This window comes from Montipora foliosa, chromosome 12, assembly GCF_036669935.1.
Source record: "Montipora foliosa isolate CH-2021 chromosome 12, ASM3666993v2, whole genome shotgun sequence".
NCBI classification, from domain to species: Eukaryota; Metazoa; Cnidaria; class Anthozoa; order Scleractinia; family Acroporidae; genus Montipora; species Montipora foliosa.
In genome coordinates this window covers 2,486,138-2,511,137 of record NC_090880.1, presented here as the reverse complement: position 1 = coordinate 2,511,137, position 25,000 = coordinate 2,486,138, and the positions used below count along the sequence as shown (strand labels likewise).

At 40.1% G+C, this 25,000-nt stretch overlaps 2 protein-coding genes and 1 pseudogene across 2 annotated transcripts; 1 reads left to right on the top strand and 2 right to left on the bottom strand.

Moving 5' to 3' along the window:
• Nucleotides 1–870: 870 nt before the first annotated feature.
• On the top strand, nt 871–2,631 carry LOC137980532 (kelch-like protein 3). Its single transcript, XM_068827989.1, has one exon. The coding sequence runs from the start codon at nt 871–873 to the stop codon at nt 2,629–2,631; it is 1,761 nt and encodes a 586-aa protein (XP_068684090.1).
• A 4,412-nt stretch (nt 2,632–7,043) lies between these two features.
• Nucleotides 7,044–9,629, bottom strand: LOC137980531 (kelch-like protein 18). Its single transcript, XM_068827988.1, has 3 exons — nt 9,025–9,629; nt 7,588–7,670; nt 7,044–7,501 (listed from the first exon to the last, which is right to left on the bottom strand). Exons 1-3 carry the CDS (start codon nt 9,627–9,629, stop codon nt 7,044–7,046), a joined length of 1,146 nt encoding a protein of 381 aa, XP_068684089.1.
• A 10,620-nt stretch (nt 9,630–20,249) lies between these two features.
• Nucleotides 20,250–22,006, bottom strand: LOC137980530 (kelch-like protein 3; annotated as a pseudogene).
• Nucleotides 22,007–25,000: the final 2,994 nt, after the last annotated feature.

Below are 25,000 nucleotides of genomic sequence, written 5' to 3'. Positions count from 1 at the left end.
TTTCTTCTTCGTTTTCAAGCTCTTCGAATATCACCACTATCAGTCGCGCAATCGTCTGATGGCACGTACGCAGATTTCAGTACAATATCGTACTTGATTTTAATGCCTTTTGTCGTCGTAACACTTTCTATGAAATAAAAAGAAAATGCAAAATAACTTTATCATGCTGAATTTCAACCTTTCTGAAATTCTTATACTTACTAACATCATCCAGCCTTTTAATGGTCTTACTCCCGATTACCTTAGTTTCAAATTTGTTGACGGTAGTAGCGTCTCCAGTTACTCCTTAAGGGGCACAGAGGGCAAACTAGCTATCCCACAGCCACACACAAGGTAAGGTAAAAAGGTAAAGTCTGCTACGAGCCTAGAAGGCCCATCAGGCCGGCGCTTATCTCCGGTTTCCGTAGCATGAAGCGACTAGGAGTAGTGATTGGGATGCTAGTCCATCGCAGGGTTACCCCCAGCATTACGCCGGTACCCATATATACACCTGGGTGGAGAGAGGCACCGTGAGAGTAAAGTGTCTTGCCCAAGAACAATTCTACACACGGCACTCATGTAAAGCAGGTTTTTATTTTGTCATGTAATATAATAGTTACATTTATTGATTATTTAGAGCAATTTTGAATAATGTAGTTGTAGTCGTTGTATAATTTGTAATAATTCTGGTAATTAATTAGGTTTTTATAGTTGCGACTGATGAGTTTACCGTGTCTATATAAAGTTATCCTATCCTATCCTATCCTTACTGTCTCCTTTATTCTCTACTTTCTTAAATCCCATAGTACACCTCTTTTACTCCCCTCCCCCTCCCCTCAAAATTTTCAATAATCATTGTTCGCAACTTCCGCCTAGGCCTTGAACGCAATCATGGCAGCTGTGTCTCACACTATGTCGTCAGATCCTAAACAGCACTGTGAAGAACTCGTAGAACGTATCGATGCCCTGAGGAGAAGTGAACGTTTCTGTGATGTGTCAGTTGCGGTAAAAGAAGAGGAGTTTAAAGCTCACAAACTTGTGTTAGCCGCATCAAGCCCGTTCTTCTTGTCACTCCTTGAGAGCGACATGAAAGAGAGCAAAGAACATTTGATCAAAATCGAACTTGAAGAGGCAACTGCAGCTGTGATTGAACAAGTTATTGCATATATTTACACGGGAAATGTCTCACTGACCGAAGAAAACAGTCACGACTTGATTGCAACCGCAGATTATCTTCTTTTACCAGGTCTAAAAGCACTGGCTGGTGAATTCTTGAAGATGAATCTGACAACAGAGAACTGTGTTTTTAATTATTATTTTGCTGAAAAGTACCAGTCCTTTGGGCTTATGGAAGAATCGTGCAAGATGATCAATGCAAATTTCAGTGAAGTTATGGGAACAACTGATTTTCTGGGTCTTGACATCACGCAAATGCTTAGCTGGGTGTCCAGCGATGACGTCATTGTTGCCGCAGAGGAAGAAATTTTTAAGGGAATCCTGAAGTGGGTGAGGCACAATAGGAGTGAAAGAGAAGAGAGCTTTCCTAAACTTTTGCATCAAGTCCGCCTGACATCCATTTCTCGTGAATTTTTGTTGAATGAATTGCTTGGTGAAGAGTTGGTAAAAACTAACTTGGATTGTGTCAATTTTGTGTTGGAATATTTAAAGCTGATTTTAAATGGCAATGGAGAGAGTTATACCAAACCAGCAAGAAAATGTCTTGAGAGGAATGAAAATGTGATTTTTGTTTGTGGTGGGCAGAAAGTGCTATGTTATTACCCAAGTGAAAACAAGTGGTGTGAATTGATGGACACTTCCTTGGAACATAGGGACCATTCCATAATCCAGTACAGAGATAGGGTTTACATATTTAGCAAGCAGGGAGCTGAGAGCAACCAGCCACACCTAACAGAATACTACATGCCAACCATCAACTCCTGGGGAGCAATTCAGACAAAATTCCAACATAGAGAAGAGTTTTCGAGTTTGTTTGTACTGAATGGTCACAGCAGCTTGTACGTGTTAACCAACACTGAAACTGCCCCGGAGAACACCATTTACACATACAACCTTGACGAGAATATGTGGGACATTTTGGATAATATTCTCGATCGCTGGGGAGCATGTGGTGTGGCTGATGCTCATTACATTTATATAATTGGTGGCACTCATAATGATACAAAAAATATTACTGCAACAACCAAAGTGGAGAAAATTAAACCAGGTGAAAATGTTTGGGAAGAGCTTGCACCCATGATCAAGGCCAGACATAATGCTTTTGGAGCAGCCATGAATGGGAAGATCTATGTAGCTGGTGGTATGCAAGAGAATGGGCATATGTATACAGTTCTAAGCACATGTGAGGTTTACAACCCTTCAACTAATGAATGGCAAATACTACCCAGTCTCAATGTACCACGGCACTCTGCAAGCATGGTGTGCTTTAAAGGAGCTTTGTATGTTGTTGGTGGCTCAAAGAGCTCACATAAATCAAAAGAACTATCAGTGGAAATGTACGATTCTGGTGAAAACAAGTGGCAGATGGAATCAGCCATACCTGTCAGCGATGAAGAGCTAAGAAAAGGAAATGGAGTTCTTTACAAAGCTTGTATAGCCAGAGTACACAAGCAGTTAGATACCAAGGCCATTTAAGTACCAACATCAACACAAATTTGAAAAGAAGCTTGAAAATCAATGCTTACAAGTATGCTGGGATCTCAGTTGATTAAGTTGGATTACACCAACTAATGAAAGAGTGAATGAACTAACTATTTAACAGATTCCCCAAAGACAGGAGGAGTGACAAAAGAATGCTATAGGTCCCCACTAGCAAATTTAAGATCAAAATTTGAAGATGAACACAACAGAGCTTAACTAGGTTTCTTTATTGAGACAAAAAGGGCATGTTTAGTTTACTTAGTAAATGTAGCATATTCCATGTAGTGTATAATAAATTATTATTATTATTATTATTATCATTTATTATCACTATTATTATTATTATCGTATCTATAGCAAAATTCTCGAATGTGGTTGGTTCTGTACACGCCTTTTCATCACGTAATTGGTGCGTGATCACATGCCTTGATGTCCAATTACAGGTATCCAATTTGAACAACTCCAAATTGGATACCTGTATTATTGGACTCCTAATTGCCATTTGCGTGTTAATTACATGCACTTGGATGGGGTCTTTCTTGCTGTTTTCCTACTTTTTGCAAAACAGATTGAATAGAATTTTAACCTTTGTCATAGATATGATTAATTAGTAATTGAACTTCATTACATACAATTCAGGGAGTAATCATTCTCATAAGTTCAAATCAGCCTTGTGCTGTGCGCTCGGCCAATTTTAAAATCATTCGCACAAATCATTACTCCCTGAATAGTGAATTGGACTCCACTCAGTGCAATTACCACAATTATTACACTCAGCTACTACTACTCATAATAACTGCATTCTGGCCACGTTCAGTATTGCAATCTTGTGTTTTGCAGATAGTGCTTAGAGACAAAAGAACACTATGTATAGGCAAATCTTTGGTTACATTTTTTGGCTCGTTAGCACAAGGCTATTGTTCTCTAACCAGTCAGCCAAGAGTAAAGTACTGAATATTGAAATTGCATTGCATAATGAGATTATCTCAGAAAATTTGAACCCAATACATACCAGATAATCTCTGAGCCATGATGCTTTGAAAATTAGAAATTTTACAGCGAATGTATGGGATCATTAGTACCTTTGGCACCCAAGAATTTATCAGTTTTTGATGGCTAACAACTAGCTGTCTTCTTATCAAAGCTAAAAGGCTTAAAATTGGAGACTCAACTAAGTTTTACAAGTTATTATACCTTTTGAAGTCAATTTGTAAATAGAATGATGCCTTTTGTGAGCAAACATGTCTATTAATGAAACAAAATGAAACATTGATGTCAACAAATTAAAATATTCCAATATATGCAGACTTAGGGCTGTTATTTATCTAGATTAAGCTAACCCCCAATTTCGCTGTCTATACTTTCTGATTTTTACTTTGTCCAATGTTGTTATCTTAAACCTGTGGTTGACATCCTGTGCAAGCCAGCAGTCCAGCTTAACACCTGCACAGTGAAAAGTCTGAATTCCACAATTAACATGAGCCAAATAAATTATTTGAAGCCACCTGAATTTTTCAGGTGTCTGTAAGAGATAATTGCTTAAATTTTCCAGATAGTGCAAGGATTTTCTCTCTTTTGTCTTTAACCCGCACTTGATAATTAATGTACATTTATTTGATTCATCTAGTTCTTTGCAGGAACCACAGTAAGGTCACCCTCCTGGTCGGGGCACATTTTTCCCATGTTAAAACACTTTGGCTTGCCTACAGTGTAGCCGGGTCAACTCAGTCAAGGCAAGATGATGAGAGCAATAGACCATTTTACAGTTGTATGCTTAGTTACCTGGCCTTTGAATGAAAGTGAGGCTGGAGTTGACCTTGCTTTGATAGAAACCTCACAGCTTTTCTTAATATGTAAATTCCTACTTATTAGCATGACAACAAAATCATTAACATAAGAAAAGCAATGAGGTTTCTATCATAGCAAGATCAACTCCAGCCTCACTTTCATTCAAAGGCCAGGTAACTACGCACGCAACTGTAAAATGGAACCACAGTAAGGTCACCCTCCTAGTCGCGGCACATTTTTTCCCATGTTGTGCAAGCCCTGTCTTCCCAGTTTCCTGATGATCAAAACTGAGATGGGCAGCTCTTGACTCCGAGTCTTAGTCTGTTGTACTTACGTCACACTAGTCTGGCCTCCAGTGAATTAAATTAGATCTTTTTGCATTAGGAAATCTCACCAACTGAAAAATAAGCATATTATTTTCCTGCACCTTGAGAGTATTGGCTGCACCTTCCCTAGTTCCAGGCAATAACCCTTACTCATTTTGCAACTTTTTGTATGTGAATAAAATAATTATTATTAGTATATGGATGAAATATTATTATTGAAATTTTAAAAGGTTGAAGGTGGGAGTGTTGGCTTCAAAATAGTTAAAAGCTGATGAGAAAGGATGTTAACCAATATTTGCAAAGTAAGAAAAATTTCATTTCTTGTCACCTGGGAAGAAAAAAAAAAAGGAAAAACTCACGAAACTATCTCGCTTCCAACAAGAACTCATTGAATTTGTTCAGTGATACAGTGAGTGTTGAAAGAATGGCATGTGCATCTTTTTTTTTTAAATTTTATTTCATTTTATTTTAAAATTTAAAAAAATTAGAATATGCATCCAACATAATGTTTGATGCGACAAATTCCAACAAATATTATAAAACTGTTACATTTATAAATTTTACTAAGGACTTATCAAATCAGCGGAGGGGTGGCAAAATGGAAAATAGGGGAGGCTAACAGTGTTTTAAGCTCATGAAATGGGAGGGTCTTAAGAAAAGAATGAGGAGTTAGAAAGTAAGGGACGGTCACATGAATCTAAGATCATGTAATCATAAGGTTTTCATGTTAACCCATTGACTCCTGGGAGTCAGATTTTTAGTCGTCAACTGGGTGGTTCCTGGGCTGCAAGAGGAGTGAATGGGTTAACCAGTCAAAAACTACAGGCTGTATGTCCCCTCCATTACCCCATTGATTCCTGGGAGCTAGACTTATCAAGTCTTATCATATTTTACTCTGTATGACGCCAGACAATTTTACTCATCAACTGGCGGAGTCCTAAGGGCACCTGAGGAGTGAATGTGTTAAAGTACAAGAAAACGTTAAACCATCTTTACATCGTAAAAGACATTCACAGTTACTGTAATTGCTTTCAATAGAAACCAAGACATGCATATATGAGAATTCAAATGCATACATTGAAGTCTGAGAGTCTCCTGGAAGTTTTTTTTGTTGCCATTTAGTCAGAATAAGCTTAATCAGGCTTTGATCTGAAATGTAAAATTAATTAAGTTTTCTCTATTAAAAATGCTTTCTTTATAAATTTTCAAAATTATATCTTTGGGTTTAAAGTTTTCTTTTTTTAAGCATGGAGGTTAAACTTCACAACATCAAATTCCTCTATGAGGCATTAGATCATTGTTATTATTGTCAAATGTTTCAGTGGAATAATGTTGTTGTATAATGCTGAATTGAATGTCTATCATTTTTCATAACTATCCTCAGGATTTTAAAACACAACACCTGCACAGTTATTCTCTAATCCTGAGCTTTGGACACTGTAATTAATCTGCTATATGGGTAGTGCTGCAGCGGTTAGAACAAAGACACCTTCCCAGTGTTCTGTGTTCTTAGGTCCTTTAACCCTTTACCTCTTAAAACAGTCACTGTCTAAGACCAGATGATTTTAGTGCTCATTGGGGAACCTTTTAGTAGCTTATTAAGTTAATTTGATTTTTTGTTACAGATGTTTTAAAACTTATATTAATATTTCCTCTTGGAAAAGGTGTCCTATTCACTATAACTTTTTTTATGAGACCCAGTCTCACATCCCACAGCTTAAACTACCTTGGGTAGCAAACGCTTGTCAAGACTGAGAGTTCTTTGCTTGAACCAAACTTGCACTACAGGATACAAAAATTTGGTTTTATCAACGGAGTTGGTAATGTAAATTGACCACCCTACAGAGATTCTAAAACCTGACGTTTCGAGCAGTAGCCCTTCGTCAGAGTGAAACGCTTGAAACGTCAGCTTTTAGAATCTCTGTACGGTGGTCAACTTACATTATCAACTCTGTTGATTATAAAACCAAATTTTTGTATACTAGAAACTACCCCCTTCTTCTTGCACTACAGGAGTCTTTTTCTCCAGCATACACTATGCCTTAGCTCTTCAATTTGTTTTACGTTTTCTACAGAAGCTGCATTTACAGGAACATACGACTTGATACAAGCTAAAATACCCTTTTGGATCTACCTATAATGGAGGTCACTTGCAAGGTAGATGGCACCAACATAAGTGCAAAATGGTTTTAAAAGGAAACTGGCGATGAACAAAAAAATCTCTCAAGGTGGCACTATTTGAAGGAATGCCACCATAAAGCAGTCATAAGGGACGTGTGAAATGGTCAAACTTTACACAGCTTTTCTATTTATGCTCTTGTGGATTGTTGCAAGACATGCCTTATAATGAATCTTTTTCTTTGCTTCACTGGTATTTTTATTCTCACAATAAAAGGGTATAGTGGATTTACTTTTCCACCGATGTGCTCTTAACTGAAACACTTCCACTAACAACTCTCTTGAAGACGATTGTGCATCTTTGAACCCACCAACCACAAAAAGGGCTTCCTGAATGCATACCATGTTTGCACCATGACGACACATTTCAAGGTTATTCATGACTTGCCATTCATCAGTTGATGGATCATATACCTCACAAGACTTCAATACTGTACAACGTCCCTTTTTTGCATTTATGCCACCTGCTACGTAGATCTTTCCATTCATGGCTGCTCCAAAAGCTTTATATCTTGCCTCATTCATAGCTGCAACCTCCTCCCATGTGGCCAAAATAGGATCAAACCTTTCCACTGTTTGAGATACTTGAAAAGACTACCAATTATGACTTCCCCCTACTAAGTAAAGGTGCCGCTGACTAAACAAGCTCCATCGCAACCAGTTAGTGGATCAGCGACAGCCTCGCAAACATTGTCATCAATCTTATAGAGAATACCGGTAATGGAGTCCCCATACAGCGTTCTAAATAATGCAAAGATACAACCACATAGAACTGATAACAAGAACAATCATCCCAACCAAGTCTTGTTTCAACTGTCCCCTGGGAGTTATTGGAAGAAAGAAAGTACTCTATAATTTGAGATTTTACTGGTCCAACACGCTTTCCCCCAAAAATGCAAATATTGTCTTTGTATTGAACAACAGCACGATCTTGATGTTCAAGTAACATATCTGGCAACTGATACCAAATGTAATCCTGGGGTGCATAGTATAAGGCTGCCCTGCCACCACAAAGAAAAATCACATCTGTGTACCTCTCCAAACACTTCCTGGGTGGCTTAGTGGCATTTTTACAGAAGGGATCAAAAATGCAATTGACAGAGATCTCAACACAAAATTCAAACTCGCATTACTTGCTGCTACCAATTCTTCATTGACCAATTCGTTGAAGAGAAAGTCATGACACAAGGATTTCAGATAGACTTGACTCAACAATTCAGCAAAGTTGCGTTCTCGTTCACTCTTCCTGTAAGATACTCACTTTACTATTCCCTTAAAAATTTCTTCCATGGAGCGAACAGTGATATGATCACTAGAAACCAATTTCATGACTTTTTCAATATCGAGATTCAGGAAGTGGTCTGTTTACATGACTGAACTGAAATTTGAGTTAATAAACTCAGAGGATTCCTCCATTAATTCCAAACATTGATACTTGTCGGCAAAGTAATAACTGAGAAAATTATGGACGTATACAAAACATGGACCCCTGGTCCATGGACCACCCCTGTGGACCCGGTCCATGGAGCTGCCCTGTGGACCACCGCTCATTTTGTAAATTAAGTACGTTTTACATGCAGAAAAGTCTTCAGACGAAAGAGAGAAGTGATCCTCCCACTTATCTGTTACAGTATTACGGTATGTAACAGTATTTTTATAGACCAGGAGTCCATGTACGATTTATCTATTTTTAGAGTACCTTTTCTGCAAAAGACAAAGACAATTCCGGTTAGGTGATGCTATGATGTAAAGTTAGTTTCTTGTGATTGGTCATTACAGGGCTCCACAGGATTCTCATTAGCGGGAATGTAGAGCTGTTGTTCTGTCCTAGTTATGGGCTACTGATTTAAGCAATTGCCTGTTTGTAGACACTAATATACCACCAATTTGGTGGCTCCAAAGGGATTCGTCTAGCCATGCATGACTTCAAAGTTCAGTTGGTAGAGCATTGTGCCGGCATCGCAGAGGTCATGGATTGGAATCCCGTTGAGACCAACTGAATTTTTCAAGTGTCTTCAAAGAGACAATTGCTTAAATTGTCCAGATAAGTGTAAGGATCAGTCCCCTCTTTTGTCTAAAGATTTTTCTACTTTACCTTCGTAAAATAAGGGGTGGTCCACAGGGGTAGTCCATGGACCGGGTCCATGAAGGGGTCCATGAAGGGGTCCATGGACCGGGTCCACGGGGGTGGTCCATGGACCTGGGGTCCATGTTTTGTATACGTCCGAAAATTATGCAGTTTTCAATTGCAATGTTTTCCTCTAAAACATCACAAGCCAAATTTTTCAAACCTGGTAAAAGAAGATACTCTGCTACTGCAACTAAGTCGTGGGCGGTCTCCTTGGTGACTGCAACATTACCAGTGTAAATATATTTAAGAACTTCTTCCATGACTGACCCCGTTGCTTCTTCAAGTTCTATCCTGATGAACTGTTCCTTTCCCTCTCTCATGTCACTGACCAGAAGTGAAAGAAAAAACGGGCTTGATGCTGCTAACACAAGTCTGTGAGCTTTGAACTCTTTGTCTTTTACTGACACTGTTACATCGAAGAAACTCTCTTTTCTTCTCAGAGCATCCAGACGATAGAGAAGTTCTTGATGGCATTGGCTTTGAAAGGTCCGCCATATTGGAGGGGGACATCGGGACGGTTTTGCGGTTTTTGTGCCAAAAGACTTCGGTTTTTCGGTTTTGGTGTTCATTGCGGTTTGCGGGTTTTTCGTTTTTTAGTATCTGGTTTTCGGTTTTCGTAAAAAAATACGAGGGGTTTTTCGGTTTTGTTATCCGATGTGCTTTTTGGGTTTTTCTATTTTGTCCTATTTGGGTTCCGGTTTTTCTTAAATTTGAGCGGCAATTGATCTCGAATAGAGTGTTATTTATTTAACGACGGTGCAATTCATCAGCAATATAAAAAAAATATGTAGAACTATGTAAACTACATTAACTATCTTACTCAATATCATACAATAAAAGCTGCTTTCCATAAATGCCGTGTTTAGAATAATGGCTTAGATAACCTCTTTAATCAGTCGTTTGAATTGATTGACGGACTCTGCTTTCCTTAGTTCTAATAGCAAACTGTTCCACAAAACTGCGCCACTAAATAGCTAAAGCTGTTTTTTGTAGTAGTTTGTGCGCGGTTGCGGAACATTTACCTTATTCACAGAGTCTCTCAAACAATAACCAGAATCGCGATGGAAAATTCTCAGATACTCAGGTGCTAGTCCCTGTAGGGACTTAAATACCATTGTTGCTCTTTCAATTTGGCTTTGAGAAATTGGGATTTCCATCTTAAGAGTTCAAATAAATTGTTCACATGAGAGTCATAGTTAGAGTAGGTCGAGACATGAGCTGCTCTGTTTCGTAGTTTTTGCAGTTTGTCCTGCAAAGTTACTACACAGTTTCCCAAAACAATATTGCAGTAGTTGAAATGAGGTTGTACTAGGGCCTGATAAATAGAATGTAAGGTCCCATAGGGTACAAGATGCCTGTTTTCACTCACGTGATCAGTAACCTTGTTTTTCCTTCGAAACAAAAGAAAACGTTTGAGTGATAATAGAGCTCAATTCCCGGAGACGTCACATGAAAATACTCTATAGCCGCGAAACGCCAAAGTTATTGAGAGGAATGCGTGACATGTCATGGTAGGGGGTCATTCCTCATTGCAATCGCATGTCAGTAGACCACGATTAAACATTCCATTTGAGTCTCCAAACTGTCAGGTCTTAGTTATCAAATAGAAATGTTCAATTAGAGAGTTTTGATTGAGGTTTCCAGAGCTATAGCTTTTTGCAATTGCAAAATTACAATTTTAGAGAGGACTTGTGTGCAAATTCTCCTAAGTTCACTTGGCTCCATTAGCAGCGGCTTCACGGAAAATAAGCCCACAAAGTCCGGGCTCGAGAGAGCGGCAGAAATAAAGCCTATGATTTTAGCGGGTACTAAAATAAATAAAGGCTTTAGACAAGTCCATGACATTCACAAATACTTTGGTGAAATAAAGTGTTACTGTAGTTTGCTCAGTACGCCGCACTTGTCACCATTGTATCGGTTTTCTGACGGTTTTGTATGCAGTTTTCGGTTTTGGCCGAATTTTTTTTTGTTTTTTTTTTTTGCGGTTTTGCGGCTTTGGATGATTTTTTCTTCGGTTTTGCGGTTTCTAATACACCCCAATGTCCCCCTCATATTGGAATTCGATGCGGAAGTATTCAAATCTTCGATTTCGAATGCAACTGCTTGTACGTTTTCTTCCATGTCGGTACTCGCAGAACTTTGCGACATGATAATCCTTTGGTTAAGAGATAAAAAAAAAGTTAACTCTGGTTTATAAAAAGAGGAAAATATTCAACCTCGTTCCCAGGGTCTCTCTTCTATGCCTCCCTTGGTAGATCAAGGGAGGCAGAGAAGAGAGACCCTGGGAACGAGGTTGGAAAATACTGAGGGTGTGATTCTCAAACCCATTCTCCCTCTCTCTCTTTCTGTCTCTAGACGTATTGTCGCCACTTTTGTATCCTTTTGTCTCGTTTTCAATTTGAACGCCCCAAACAGGTGAAAATGAGGAAAAAAGCTTTGGACTGCTTCTTTAGGGTATTATCAATGTTCTGCCCAATTTGGGGTTGCTTCAATAATCTTCGGTGTTTTTGGTGCGCTTTTTAAAATGAAAGGTACAGATGTGCCACACGGTGGTGGTAACAATCAGTTTTAAGTGGTAAAAACCAATTTCACTGGCAACAGATAAATATTTCCGTCATGAATAAAGTTCACCCCGTTCACCCTCTTGCCACCATAATTTAAGAATTGCTGTTTTGAACGCCGAAAGAATATGCCGAAAAAGCATATACTTTTTATGATCGATGTCATCTGAAGTCCAATTCGGCAAGTAATTTTAAGGCCATGTTACTGTTTGCAAAGGTATTATACCCATTGCGCTTTTGTTATTTCTCATAGGAACCTAAAATTTACCCGGTTTATAGCTCTATGCAAGATCTGTGTGTCGCTAAATTCCTTTATCCATATCTTATGTTTAAGTGATTTTATGGCCGTTTTCCCGAACCCACCATTTTAGTGTTTTTGGGTCAGATTTTTACTTGCGCACTATTCCACTTCAATTAACTCAATAGGAATAAAATTTTCATTTGATGATAACGCATAGTCCATGTTTTATTATGAGTCAGTTTTAAGCTTGTACCTTGTACCTTGTCTTGGGTCTGATAATAATTTCATTTACAATTCACGGCCTACCGCATGTACGCACATGACACCGCAAATTTCTGAAGTCTTTCAGTGGACTATATCTTGTGTTTCCTTGCTTTATTGGGATTGAAACCCATTTGAAAGTAGCCTTTTAAGCGCAGATTTATAACATTTTAGCTGCATTGCGAATTTCGAATCGTATATAATTCGCATCAAGGGCCATTGTTACCTTCATTTGGGTATTGCCTTTTGGGGTGTGTTTTTGGCCGGGGAACTATTTTTGGGCTCAGCATTGGCTCATGGCTGTCTCGCTGCTTTAACTACCAGAGTACGTAGTACAGTTACTTTAACAGAATGCGCCATTTTCTCAGTTCCAGCAGGGGTTACTTGGGCAATAGTTTGTGAAATTAACTGGTCAATGACTGGTGGGCTCATGTGAGCAGAGTGTGCTGCATTATGGACGTTAAGATGCACTGATTATGGCAGGATTCCTTTTCAAAGAATCAGGAATAGTGAAAGGGCAATTAGAAAATTTAAATATTTGAACGTGACAACAGATGCTTTTGACATGTGTAATTGACAAAGGCATGTCAAGGTAACAGAAGGCCACATGTTACAGATCACGCCCAGATTTAAACTATAGTGTCCTTATGAATTTTACAGATTAATTTTTAAGTTGCAACAGAAAGATTAAACGTTAATTATTATTATTATTATTATTATTATTCGTTTCTTTTTGTGAATAGCAGCTTTAAGGCCTTAGACAACTGCTGGAACTGTATTTTCGGTACCAGGCCTTCAAAACGACGCGCAAAAAGCTGCGTAAGCTGATATTCATTTTACCTTTCAGGAATTCCTTACTTGGGCTGAATTTTGCTTTTTGTGTTAATGAGGGCTTCAGTTGAACCACTTGGCATGTTTCTAGCTTTTCTTAATTAAAAATGCTGAAAAGACCGAAAATAAAATTTAGTAAAAGGATTGCACATGAGCGAAATGGCAAGTACTAGTCAGAATTGTTTCCTATCTTGTGTTTACTTTACAAGTAGGAATACACTTGAGAACTTTCAGTTGAAGCGGTCCTTACCAGATGCTGTTATGCTATCAGGCGCTAAATGGAATACTGTGAATCGCGTTTTATTTACTAGTAAATTGAGCCTGGCCTTCAAGAGTGCACTTTCATTAAGCACGCTGGTATTAGCGTCTTTAATGCTGACCGATGCCTTCTGTGACAGCGAAATGGAATCCACATCAGGTAAAGGACTGAAGGTAGGTTGTTCAACCTCAGGTGCCCACAGGTTGTTACAAAGATGAAAGAGACTGTTAACGAGACTCTTGTTCGCTCATGACTGTGCACTCAACGCCAGTGCAGAGCAGAAGATGCAGCATGAAATGAATTGCTTCGCACAAGCCAGCGACCATTTCGGACTCAACATCAGCACCAAGAAGGTTGATGTTATGAAACAGCCTGCACTAGGAAAGACACATCAGGAGCCACGCATAACGGTGAAGGGATATAGCCTCAAGGCAGTCGACAACTTCATCTACCTGAGTAGTACACTTTCTCGTGTAGTGAACACAGACGCTGAAGTCAACAACAGGATTGCCAAGGACAGCGCTGCCTGTTGTAGACTCTGAACATCTGAGAACGGACAGGACTCAGCCTTACCACCAAGTTGCAGGTCTACTATGCAGTGGTCCTAACCACCCTCCTTTGTGCCTGTGAGACCTGGATTGCCTACAGCAGACACGCTAGACAGCTCAACCACTTCCACATGAGCTGTCTCAGCAGACTTCTCCACATCTGATGGCAGGACAAAGTCACGGAGGTTCTGGAAGGAGATGGCTTTTGCAGAGTCTACACCCTCCTGCAGAAAGTCCAAGTTAGGTGGGCAGGCCATGTGGTCAGAGCGTCAGACATCCGAATTCCAAAGCAACTATTGTATGGCGAACTGTACCAGGGAAAGCGTTCGGTAGCGGGCAGAAGAAAAACTACAAAGACAGCCTCAAAGTGTCCCTCAAAGACCTGGGCGTGAACATTAACACGTGGGAGACGCTTGCCCTCCAGATCGGTGCAGTAATTCCACCAATGGAACCCGAGCAGCCGAAGCAAGGCGCATCACCTAGGCGCAACGAAAGCGTGCTGTCGGAACAGCTTCCATTGCCACGACAGCAACCACTCACACGTGTGCTACATGTGAGCGATCCTTTAGGGCCCGGATTGGCCTCACCAGTCGACTCCGGACCCACATCTACCGCTCTTTCGTTTTACTCGAAGCCACGGCCATCTTCGACATTGAAGAACGAACAACAACAACAAAAATAGAAGTATAGGGTTGCGTTTTGTACCTGCCGCCGTCACCCCGTGTTTTCCACAGACCCCGTCACCCCGTGCTTTTCATAGACCCCGGGACCCCGTGTTTTCAAAAGACTCCGGCAAGCCGGCACCCCGCGCCTCGTCTTTTCGATCAAACCGTAAAAAAAATCAAAATTTCTGTGTGGGCATCCACGGGCGATTGGTAACGAGGGTTTTACCAGCTTGTAATGTATTAACAAAGGTGACGGCTTCTTTAACGACAATCGGAAGAGATCTAGTATCGCCGACCCAAAAGTCGCCAATTTCAAAAGACGGCATGCCTCTCCAACCAAAATCTGAGGCATCTGAGGAAATCTTGACCACAACGTGTTTTTCACTAAGCCAAGGGAGACAGCCTTCCCAAGAGTCGAGGAAACGCCATTGTTCTACTTCCTTCCTAAGGCCTCCCGTCACCCGAACTAAACGCGAAGATTTAGCGAAGCAAGAGCTGGATCGGAAAATATCCTTATCGCAGAGCCAAGCCGCAGGGACTGCGATACAAAACAAAGATATTTTGCCAGCCAGTCGCTGGAGGGTGTTAGTCCTTTTGGCTGTCTAAGATCAAAAGGCAAACTATTTCACAAAACTGGGCCACTACAGTTAAAACAATGGGCCTGAATAAGCAGATTCGCGATGGAAAAATGTTGAGCAGGGATACTTAGGCGCTAGTCTCTGCCGTAGGGACTTAAATACCATTGTTGCTCTTTCAATTTGCCTTTGAGAGCCAGGATTTCCCACATCCTAGGAGTTCAATCGTCCAGGGTTGTAGCGTCCTTTACGCAAATACGGAAGTGCACATTATATTTGAGAAATTAGTAGGATTTTCTGTTATAAGTAAAAACTCTTCGAGTCAGTCTGATCACCAGTCCCCAGTTCCCGGTTATTTTTTTAAGGAAAGGTTGTCATAATGAAGTTTGCGTCGTCTTTGCCCTTTGCTTGTAAGCCCCACGTTTGTGTTTTAGCTTGCTGAAAACTTAACAGATGGGTAAAATAAACATCTAACTACTACATTTTCCTTCGCATTTATTTATTAAAATGTCCTTCGGAAATAGTCGGAAATGGCATTTGCGAGACCCTATATATTTCAAAAATTTCTTTGTGTGCGTATACCTTCAAAATCTCACGCTACGTCCCTGGCGTCATAGTTTGAGTCTTTTTGTAGTTTTCGCAATTTGTCCTGCAAAGGTACTCCACAGCTTCCCAAAACAACATTGCAGTAGTTGAAATAGGTTGTACTACACGTATAGGTCCTGGCAAATAGAATGTAAGGTACCATAGGGGACAAGATGCCTGATTCGTTTTACGACCCCAATACCAGAAGCAATTTTCTTGGTTCGCTTATCAATATGGCTTCAACAAGTAAGCTTATCATCGATAAGTACTCCTAGTGATTTAGCAGTAGTAACTTGCTCACTAGAAGCGTCATTGATTGAAGGCCTAGGAGGAACTGTTAAACTGCACAGTCTCTGTCTTGATCCAATAAGCATGAAATCTCTTTTTTATGTAAAAACTAGATAAAAATGCGGCGAACGCCGAAATGTGATAAAAATATGTACAAAAATGTAAAAAGTGCTAAAAATATATGGAATAATGAACGGTAGCTAGAGAAAACAATAGACAAAAAATAATTAATTACAAGAACTGTTCTAAACAAATAATTTGGCGCGGATAGAGTCACACTGTTTGTTTAGCGATGGTTTCAGTTCTTTTATAAAAAACATTTCAAAAACAAGACAATCAAACTTGTTCTGGCACTTTCTCAGAATTCTAAAACTCTTTGCGATGTTGTTAGGTTCCAATGCATGTTTCTCTCTCAGATGGTCGCCGATGGTTGCCCCTTTGTGCTCTTCAATGCGCTGGTGAAGGTGCCGGCAGGTATATCCGACAACCAACTGACACCGGACTGTTGTTACATTATCACAGCCACGTTGACGCGAGATATAAACGGTCACTGATAAATACCATGCTTAACCGTGCGTTTAAGCTCTCGTCTACATGGAAGGCCTTTCACGAGGAATGTGAACGCCTCAAAGAGATCTTTTCCCGTCTGTGTTATCCTGAAGATCATGTGCAGTCCACCATCCGCCTTTTCGTTGATTCAAAAGTTTCCGAGGAATCACGCACCCACGTTGATGAGAAGCGTGGGGACCCAATCAGAGTCGTGTTGCCCTTCAAGGACCAAAAATCTGCGAACGCCGTACGGAGACAACTTGCCGACCTAAGCCGTAAGATCAGTGCGGATATTACCCCTGTCTACACGAGCAAAAAGATCAAAGAAGAGATCCGGGTCCGTGAAGAGAAGCCACCCTTGTAAGCCAACAGTGCGTTGTGTACCAATTCAAGTGTGACCTGTGCGACGCAGGTTATGTCGGATATACCTGCCGGCACCTTCACCAGCGCATTGAAGAGCACAAAGGGGCAACCATCGGCGACCATCTGAGAGAGAAACGTGCATTGGAACCTAACAACATCGCAAAGAGTTTTAGAATTCTGAGAAAGTGCCAGAACAAGTTTGATTGTCTTGTTTTTGAAATGTTTTTTATAAAAGAACTGAAACCATCGCTAAACAAACAGTGTGACTCTATCCGCGCCAAATTATTTGTTTAGAACAGTTCTTGTAATTAATTATTTTTTGTCTATTGTTTTCTCTAGCTACCGTTCATTACTCCATATATTTTTAGCACTTTTTACATTTTTGTACATATTTTTATCACATTTCGGCGTTCGCCGCATTTTTATCTAGTTTTTACATATTTATGCTAATTCTTAAAACTTTTAATCTCTTTTTTTATATATATATTAAGAGTGAGTTTATTAGCTATCAGCCAAATGTTAACATTTACTAAATCGTCGTTTAGACAAGATTGGATATTGTCAGCGCTGAAACCGGCGTAGGTTAGGTGAGTATCATCGGCATAATCCTTGATTGACAATTTGAAAGGCAATTTGACAAATCATTAATATACCGTGACTAAAAATAACAGCGGCTACAAGATAGTGCCTTGAGGAACACCAAAGCCTAATGAGCAGCTCCTAGAGAGCAAGCCACTAACTGAGCATATCTGCATGCGGTTGTCCAAGTGTGACAAACCAAGAGTGCGCGTTATCGCATATTCCATAATTGCTTAATTTAGATAAAAGGATTTCGTGATTGACCGTATCAAAGGCCTCCTTTAAGTCCAGGAAGACGACTGCATTGAATTTTTCTCGGTCAACGTTATACGTTATAAGAGTCTGTAGCCTCACTTAGAGCAGCGATAGTCAAATGAATTGTCCGAAAACCCGATTGATATTTATGGATAAAATCGTTTTCTGCAAGATGTGCATATAACTGGTCGTAAACGATTTTCTCAAATACCTTGGCTACTGCCGAGATAACGGAAATGGGGCGCCGGGTAATTGTACAAGTCATTCTGTTCCCCTTCTTTGCAAAGTGGGGTAACTCTGGCGCTTTTCCAGTCGTCAGGAAATCTTCCAAGACTAAGAGATTGATTAAAGATAACGCAAATGGGAAAGCAGAACTACAATTGCCCAGATAAGTGCGAAGGTCACTTCTAAATTCTCCCTTTTTATAACCGATGGCATTTTTCACAAGTGACAATAGTAGATCATAACGCCTTATCACAACGCAATGTGGGATTGAAATGCGGACAAACATCGCAAAAATGTCTGTTTTTAATCCGCATATTAATCCCATAATGCTTTGGGCGTTAAATCGTGACGTCAATTGAAGAGAGTGCTATTGTAAGGGTCCCGTTCGAATCATCCAATCTTGGTCTGCGTGCAATCAATTTTGACGGTTACGTTCAAGGTGGGTTCTTTAGATATCTATGTCACGTTGACCCCTAAAAAAACCCCAATTGAGTTTTTTACTACCCTACATTTAGTAGGCACTTTAGACACTTTACTCCCACGGTGCCTCTCTCTATCCAGGTGTATAAATGGGTACTGGCGAATTTAATGCTGGGGGTAACCCAGCGATGGACTGCCATCCCATCCAGGGGGGAGTAGAAATACTCCTAGTCGCTTCATGCTACAGAAACCGGAGATAAGGGCCGGCCTGATGAGCCTTCTAGGCTCGTAAGCAGACTTTACCTTTACCTTACCTACATTTAGTACAATAACGAAATCGCATGAGAAAACAGACGAAAACTGGACTGCTATTTTATTAAATTCGGTTGCAAGTTAGGGTTGAAGTTAGGGTTTAATTGTAATTAAATCTTCAACCCGTTAAGGATGGGAGTTTGACCGCAAAGTAGTTAAGATTTGACGGTAAGGATGTTAAAGAGTATTTGAGCAGTCTAAAAACCCACCTTCCATTTTGCCTCCACTACTCAACCGGACTAACACAACGATAATATTTGGGGGCGTTGGCCAGCTAAGACACCGTGCCATTTATTTAGCATTGAAATGGGTACAAAAACATTTATACATCAAATCTATATTAAGAGAAGAGCAATGCATCAGAGCCGGACACGGAAACCCCTAAAACCAGCAGGTGGAAACAAAACCGGGGAACGTGTACCTCCGACCAAGGCAGTGGTGCGACCCTGGGGCTCTAGGTATTCTTATTGAAAAACACTATTTACAATGAAAAAGAACGCTATCATATACAGTCTAGCGAAGGCATATGACAATTTTTTTCAGCTCGATATAACAATAGACGAAACGGAACTCGAGCACGTGACAAAGGATGAATGTAGAATGACTTAGCTTACCAACGCCCGCAAACTACAAATCTAAATCCCACAAACCACTGCGCACCTAACACGGCTTACCAGCCCTCTGATGAGCAGGCAAATAGCAACTTATGCTAATTTACAATTATCACAAATTACAACTGAAAAGTTACCATCAACCTCGCTTCCAAAAATAACTCATTTTAATTGGTTTTCTTGACATTTACATCAGTGATTGAGTGGTAAAAGGATAGCATGTGCATCCGATTTTTGTCAACATATTGTTTGACACAACAAATTCCAAAAAAATAGTATAAAACTGTCAACATTAATTTCTAGGGACTTACCAAATAAGCAGAGGGAGTGGCAAAATGGAAAATAGGGGAAAGTAACAAGTTTTTAAGCCCCTGAAATGGGTGGGTCTAGACCCATGGAGGGTACCATGTGATAATAACGTTTTCAGATTAAAGTACCAGTTCTATCATCTATATGATGTAAAAGACATTCAAAGTACATGTAATGGCGTAAAACCAAGACATGACCAGGGCTTAAATTTTATTTGGGAATTTCGATTTGTAAACAAAGACATGTTTGGCAGCTATACATGAATCTTTCTTCTTGCTAAGGAAATCCAGAAATCCAGAAGGTACAGCTAGTTTTTGAGAAAAAGCCTTTTCAAATGTCTAGTTTCCAGTGCCCCCTCCAGGAGACCGGTCACTATATTTGGCAATTTCCCCTGATTTGCATTTATTTGTTAGGTAAAATTACATTTTTACATCAATTGCAGTGACTAACACTTCATAAGAGATATCCTGTTGCTTTAATTTCACAGATTTCAAAATCTTGATCATTATTTTTCTTTTCGGAAAACTGTAGTAAGCCACCTTAAAAGGAGACCCCTTGTATTAAAGATGAACGAAGGCAACAAATGGCTAAAATAACCTTTAAATATTGGAACAGTTTCTCCAAGTGGCACTAGGAAGGAATGCCACCATAAGGCAGTCATAACTCTACTGAATTAAAGGAAAAAGTGTCTCCAGGTGGCACTATTTGAAGGAATGCCACCAAGAGAGAGTCATAAGAAAAATGTCAATATGTCAAAGCTCACCTAGCTTTTCTAATAGGCTCTTGTGGATCGCTGCAACACATGCCTTAAAATGAATCTTTTTCTTTCGATCCCCAGGATTTTCATTTTCAAAGTTAGTGGGTATAGTGGACTTACTTTTCCATTCACATGCACCTGACTGAAACACTTCCACTGATAACTCTCTTGAAGACGAGTTCGTATCTTTGAAGCCACCAACCACATAAAGGGCTTCCTGAAAACATACCATGTTTGCAGCTTGACGACACACCTTGAGGTTACTAATGACTTGCCATTCATTAGTTGATGGGTCATATACCTCACAAGATTTCAGTACTATAAGGTGTCCCTCAATTTTCTTTATGCCACCTGCTATGTAGATCTTGCCATTCATGGCTGCTCCAAAAGCTTCACATCTTGCCTCATTCATAGCTGCAACCTCCTCCCATGTGGCCAAGATAGGATCAAACCTTTCCACTGTTTGAGATGTTTGAAGCAAAGGCAAACTACTTCCTCCAACTAAGTAAAGGCGTCTTTTATCACTGACTAAACAAGCTCCATAGCGAATAGTTGGTGGATGAGCCACAGCCTCACAAACATTGTCATCGAGCTTATAGAGAAAAACGTCAGGATCAAATGAATATTTAACTAATGCATAGATGCAACCAGCTAGAACTGCTAAAGAAAAAAAATTGTCATTTTCATGTCTTCCTTCAAGTGTTCCCCAGGAATTAGTGGAAGAAAGAAAGCATTCTATTACTTGAGATTCTCTGGGTTCAACACGCCGTCCCCCAAAAATGCAGATTTTATCTCTGTATTGAACAACAGCATGATCTTGATGTTCAAATAACATGTCTGGCAACTGATACCAAATGTCTTTCTGGGGTGCATAGCATAAGGCTGTCCGTCCACCACAAACAAAAATCACATCTGCGCACCTCTCCAAGCACTTCCTGGGTGGCTTGGCAGCATCTTCACAGAAGGGATCAACAATGCACTTCATGGATCTCAACACAAAATTCAAACTTGCATTACTTGTTGCTACCAGTTCTTCATTAACTAATTCGTTGAAAAGAAAGTCGTGAGACATGGATTTCAGGCGGACTTGTCTCAACAATTCAGCAAAGTTGCTTTCTCGTTCACTCTTCTTGTGAGACACCCACTGTACTATTCCTTTAAAAATTTCTTCCTCAGAGCCAACGGTGACATAATCACTGGACACCCATTTCATGACTTTTTCAATATCGAGCTTCAGGAAGTCGTCTGTTTCCATGACTGAACTGAAATTAGAATTAATAAACTCGCAGGACTCCTCCATTAAGTCCAAACACTGATATTTGTCGGCAAAGTAATAATTGAAAATGCAGTTTTCATTTGTAATGTTTTCCTCCAAAACATCACAAGCCAAATTTTTCAAACCTGGTAAAAGTAGTCCGCTACTGCCACTAAGTCGTGGGCGTTCTCCTTGGTGACTGCAACATTACCAGTGTAAATGTATTTAAGAACTTCTTCCATGACTGACCCCGTTGCTTCTTCAAGTTCTATCCTGATGAACTGTTCCTTTCCCTCTCTCATGTCACTGACCAGAAGTGAAAGAAAAAACGGGCTTGCTGCTGCTAACACAAGTCTGTGAGCTTTAAACTCTTTGTCTTTTACTGATACTGTTACATCGAAGAAACTCTCTTTTCTTCTCAGAGCATCAAGACGATAGATAAGTTCCTGACAGTGTTTTGATGGATCTGATGGCATTGGCTATGAAAGGTCCGCCATGTTGGCATTCGATGCGGAAGTGTTAAAATCTTCGATTTCGAAGGTAACTGCTTCTACGTCTTCTTCAATGCCGATACTTTGCAACATGATAATGCGTTGGTTAAGAAATAAAAAAAAGTTATCACTAGTTTATAACGACAGGAAAATACGAAAGATGTGATCAGGGTATCACCGGATTGAAACCCAGTCTCTCTCTCCCTCTCTCTCTCACACAAGCCTGCGCAACCTCGTTCCCAGGGTCTCTCTTCTCTGCCTCCGTTGTCGTTGAGAAAAGTTGAGAACGACAATGGAGGCAGAGAAGAGAGACCCTGGGAACGAGGTTGAAGCATGAGTAATACGTACATTGGTCAACGTAAATCCCTACCCCAGGCCTCTCCCCGCTATACCCTGATTCAAGGTGGGGATTGGCTAGCCTCCTTCGCAGCCGTTTTTAGGCTCGTCCCTCCCCTTTGTGGGGGGGGGGGACGAGCCTAAAAACGGCTGCGAAGGAGGCTAGGGATTGGCTGGCAAAGAAAAGAGATTTAAGGAGGCTCGAGTAGTTTCTCCTTTTTTCAAACAAATAAACATATTCTGTTTTTAGATGCAGTTAGGGTAATCATATCAAGACGAAATTTGGCCAGGTTATTAAGTACCCATCGTAGATTTCTCACATTATATTTTCCTCCAAAATAACGTTAGCAACAACATAAGGCATTTCTTTGAGCCTTAAAATCAAGATATATTGTCTTTTCGAAGAAACGGGACTGTGAAATCTACCCATTCAGCGTTACCAGATAATGTTAGAAATAATCTCTAAAATATTTAAAATTCAACAAAATCTGTAGGTCAGTTTTTCAGAAAAATAAGTTGTTTTGAAATGTGTCGCTAATTTCGTTTTTCAGCTACAGAATTTCTTTAAATTTGAAAGACAAACGTTTTAAATTAATCTAAGCTATCATGCAAAAAGTGAAAAATATTCACCGTCCGAAAGCAGAGATATAAGCGAGTAAAGTTGCGAAATCAGGAAAAATGAGGGGGTTACAAGATTGGCACCTGCTCATTCGAGTGCACGCGCGAGTGAAGCCACAGGCCAACACAAACGGATTTAAGAGTCCATTAAACCGTGCGTGTACAATTGTCGTTGTTTTCGTGAATAGGCGACGTCTATTTATATTCCATATGTATAGGAATTAGAAGAAAGGTGAGCGGAATTAGCGGTATTTGTCTATTCGGATGACCCAATTTGAATCGTGAGCTGACGCGAACATCTTTATGTGGCTTACGCGCGCTCGCTCAGCGGAAACCCCTCTCAAGCTTCCTTAAAAATCAACATATGTTGTCGTTTTTTGAAGAAACGGGACGGTGAAATTTTCCCATTCAGCGTTACCAGATAATGTTAGAAATACTCTCTAAAATATTTAAAATTCAACAAAATCTGTAGGCCAGTTTTTCGGAAAATATATTTTCTATTGTTACGATAACTTTCTTCTCTCGGGGGAGTTTTTGGTACGCCAACACTGATCGAAGTATTTAATCTGAATTGCTAATGCCATTTGGAAGGTTTTTCATTGGTCCGCGCGATATACATTTAGGCAGATTTGAACGAGCGTTAGTCATCTCACTTTAGCAACTCGCACCTATCTGCCCGCCCTCCCACCCACGTATATTATTTGTTCTCGCCGGTGTGCAGTTTAGAGAGATCAATAATATTTGCAATTGGGAATTAAAGTAAACAGTTTATAATGATACCTGGGAAATTTCGGAAACTTCATTGGCTTTCCTAGATATCAAAGTTGATTAGTGGCAACGTGCTATGTACCAGTGTGCACTACAAACCTACAGATTCTCACAGGTATTTGTTGTATTCATCATCACATTCATCACATGTCAAAAACTCCATTCCTTATTCGCAATTTCTTAGACTTCGACGTCCATGTAGCGATGAGTCCGATGTTTCCAAAGCCGGCCATCATCGCGCCCAACAATTTGATCGACAGTCATCACTACAAACGTCACAAAAAGATAAGAATGACAGAATTCCATTCACCCTCACTTTCCATCCTCATAATCACGCAGTCAAAAGCATCATTCTTAATAATTTTAAATTACTCCAAAATGATCCCGAGACTGGTAGAATCTTTTCGCAACCTCCACTTATTTCATTCAAACGCGACAAAAACGTAGGCAACTTTTTAGTTAGAAGCGCGCTCAAAACTAACGAGCAACCCGGCACTTTCAAATGCGCACGCTCAGGATGCAAAACTTGTCTTTTCATTGTTAACACTAGCAAGATATCGGGACCTAAGCGATCTGTTAAGATCACCGATAGTTTCACTTGTACCTCCGCAAATGTCATTTATTGCATAACCTGTACGTTATGCAATAAATTATACATTGGCGAGACAGGTAGACGACTAGGTGACCGATTCCGCGAACACCTTCGCGATGTTGAGAAGAATGACAAAGATGCATCTAAGCCAGTCGCTCCTCATTTTAATCTCCCTAACCACTCCAAAAATCACATGGCTATCTGCGGCCTTTCCCTACATCTAGGTAAGACGGAAAGCCGCAAGAATCTAGAACAAAAATTCATCTTCCAAATCGGCAACCTTAATCCTCACGGTATTAACGAACGCTTTTCATTTAACTAATATATTCCTACTTTTCACGTTGCCATGTTACCACCAATAGCGTAGCACCTACTCTACTATAAAAACTACACGTAACCCATAATTCCTCGATTCGCTCTGAAGAAGGGCTAACGCTCGAAACGTCAGCTTTCAGCATCTCTGTACGGTGGCCAATTTACATTATCAACTCCGTTGATAAAACCAAATTTTTGTAAACAGTTTATAGTTACATTCGCAATCCTATCCTCGATTTATCTGTTAATTGGCGAATCTTTGTCGTTGTCTTATAGGCCGTTCAGAGTATGGTGAGGGTAAATGCTTTAGGTGTGGATGGCCAGGCCTTTGGGCAAAAACCTGTAGGTTCAGCTGGCAGGCTCCAAACAGA

Coding starts and splice junctions, on each gene's coding strand:
- LOC137980531 (XM_068827988.1), bottom strand. CDS start 9,629: ATGAACACCAAAACCGAAAAACCGAAGTCTTTTGGCACAAAAACCGCA. Junction 7,671..9,024: donor CCACCCCTTATTTTACGAAG/GTAAAGTAGAAA, acceptor TGCATTATTTAG/AACGCTGTATGGGGACTCCA. Junction 7,502..7,587: donor TGTCGCTGATCCACTAACTG/GTTGCGATGGAG, acceptor TATCTCAAACAG/TGGAAAGGTTTGATCCTATT.
- LOC137980532 (XM_068827989.1), top strand. CDS start 871: ATGGCAGCTGTGTCTCACACTATGTCGTCAGATCCTAAACAGCACTGT.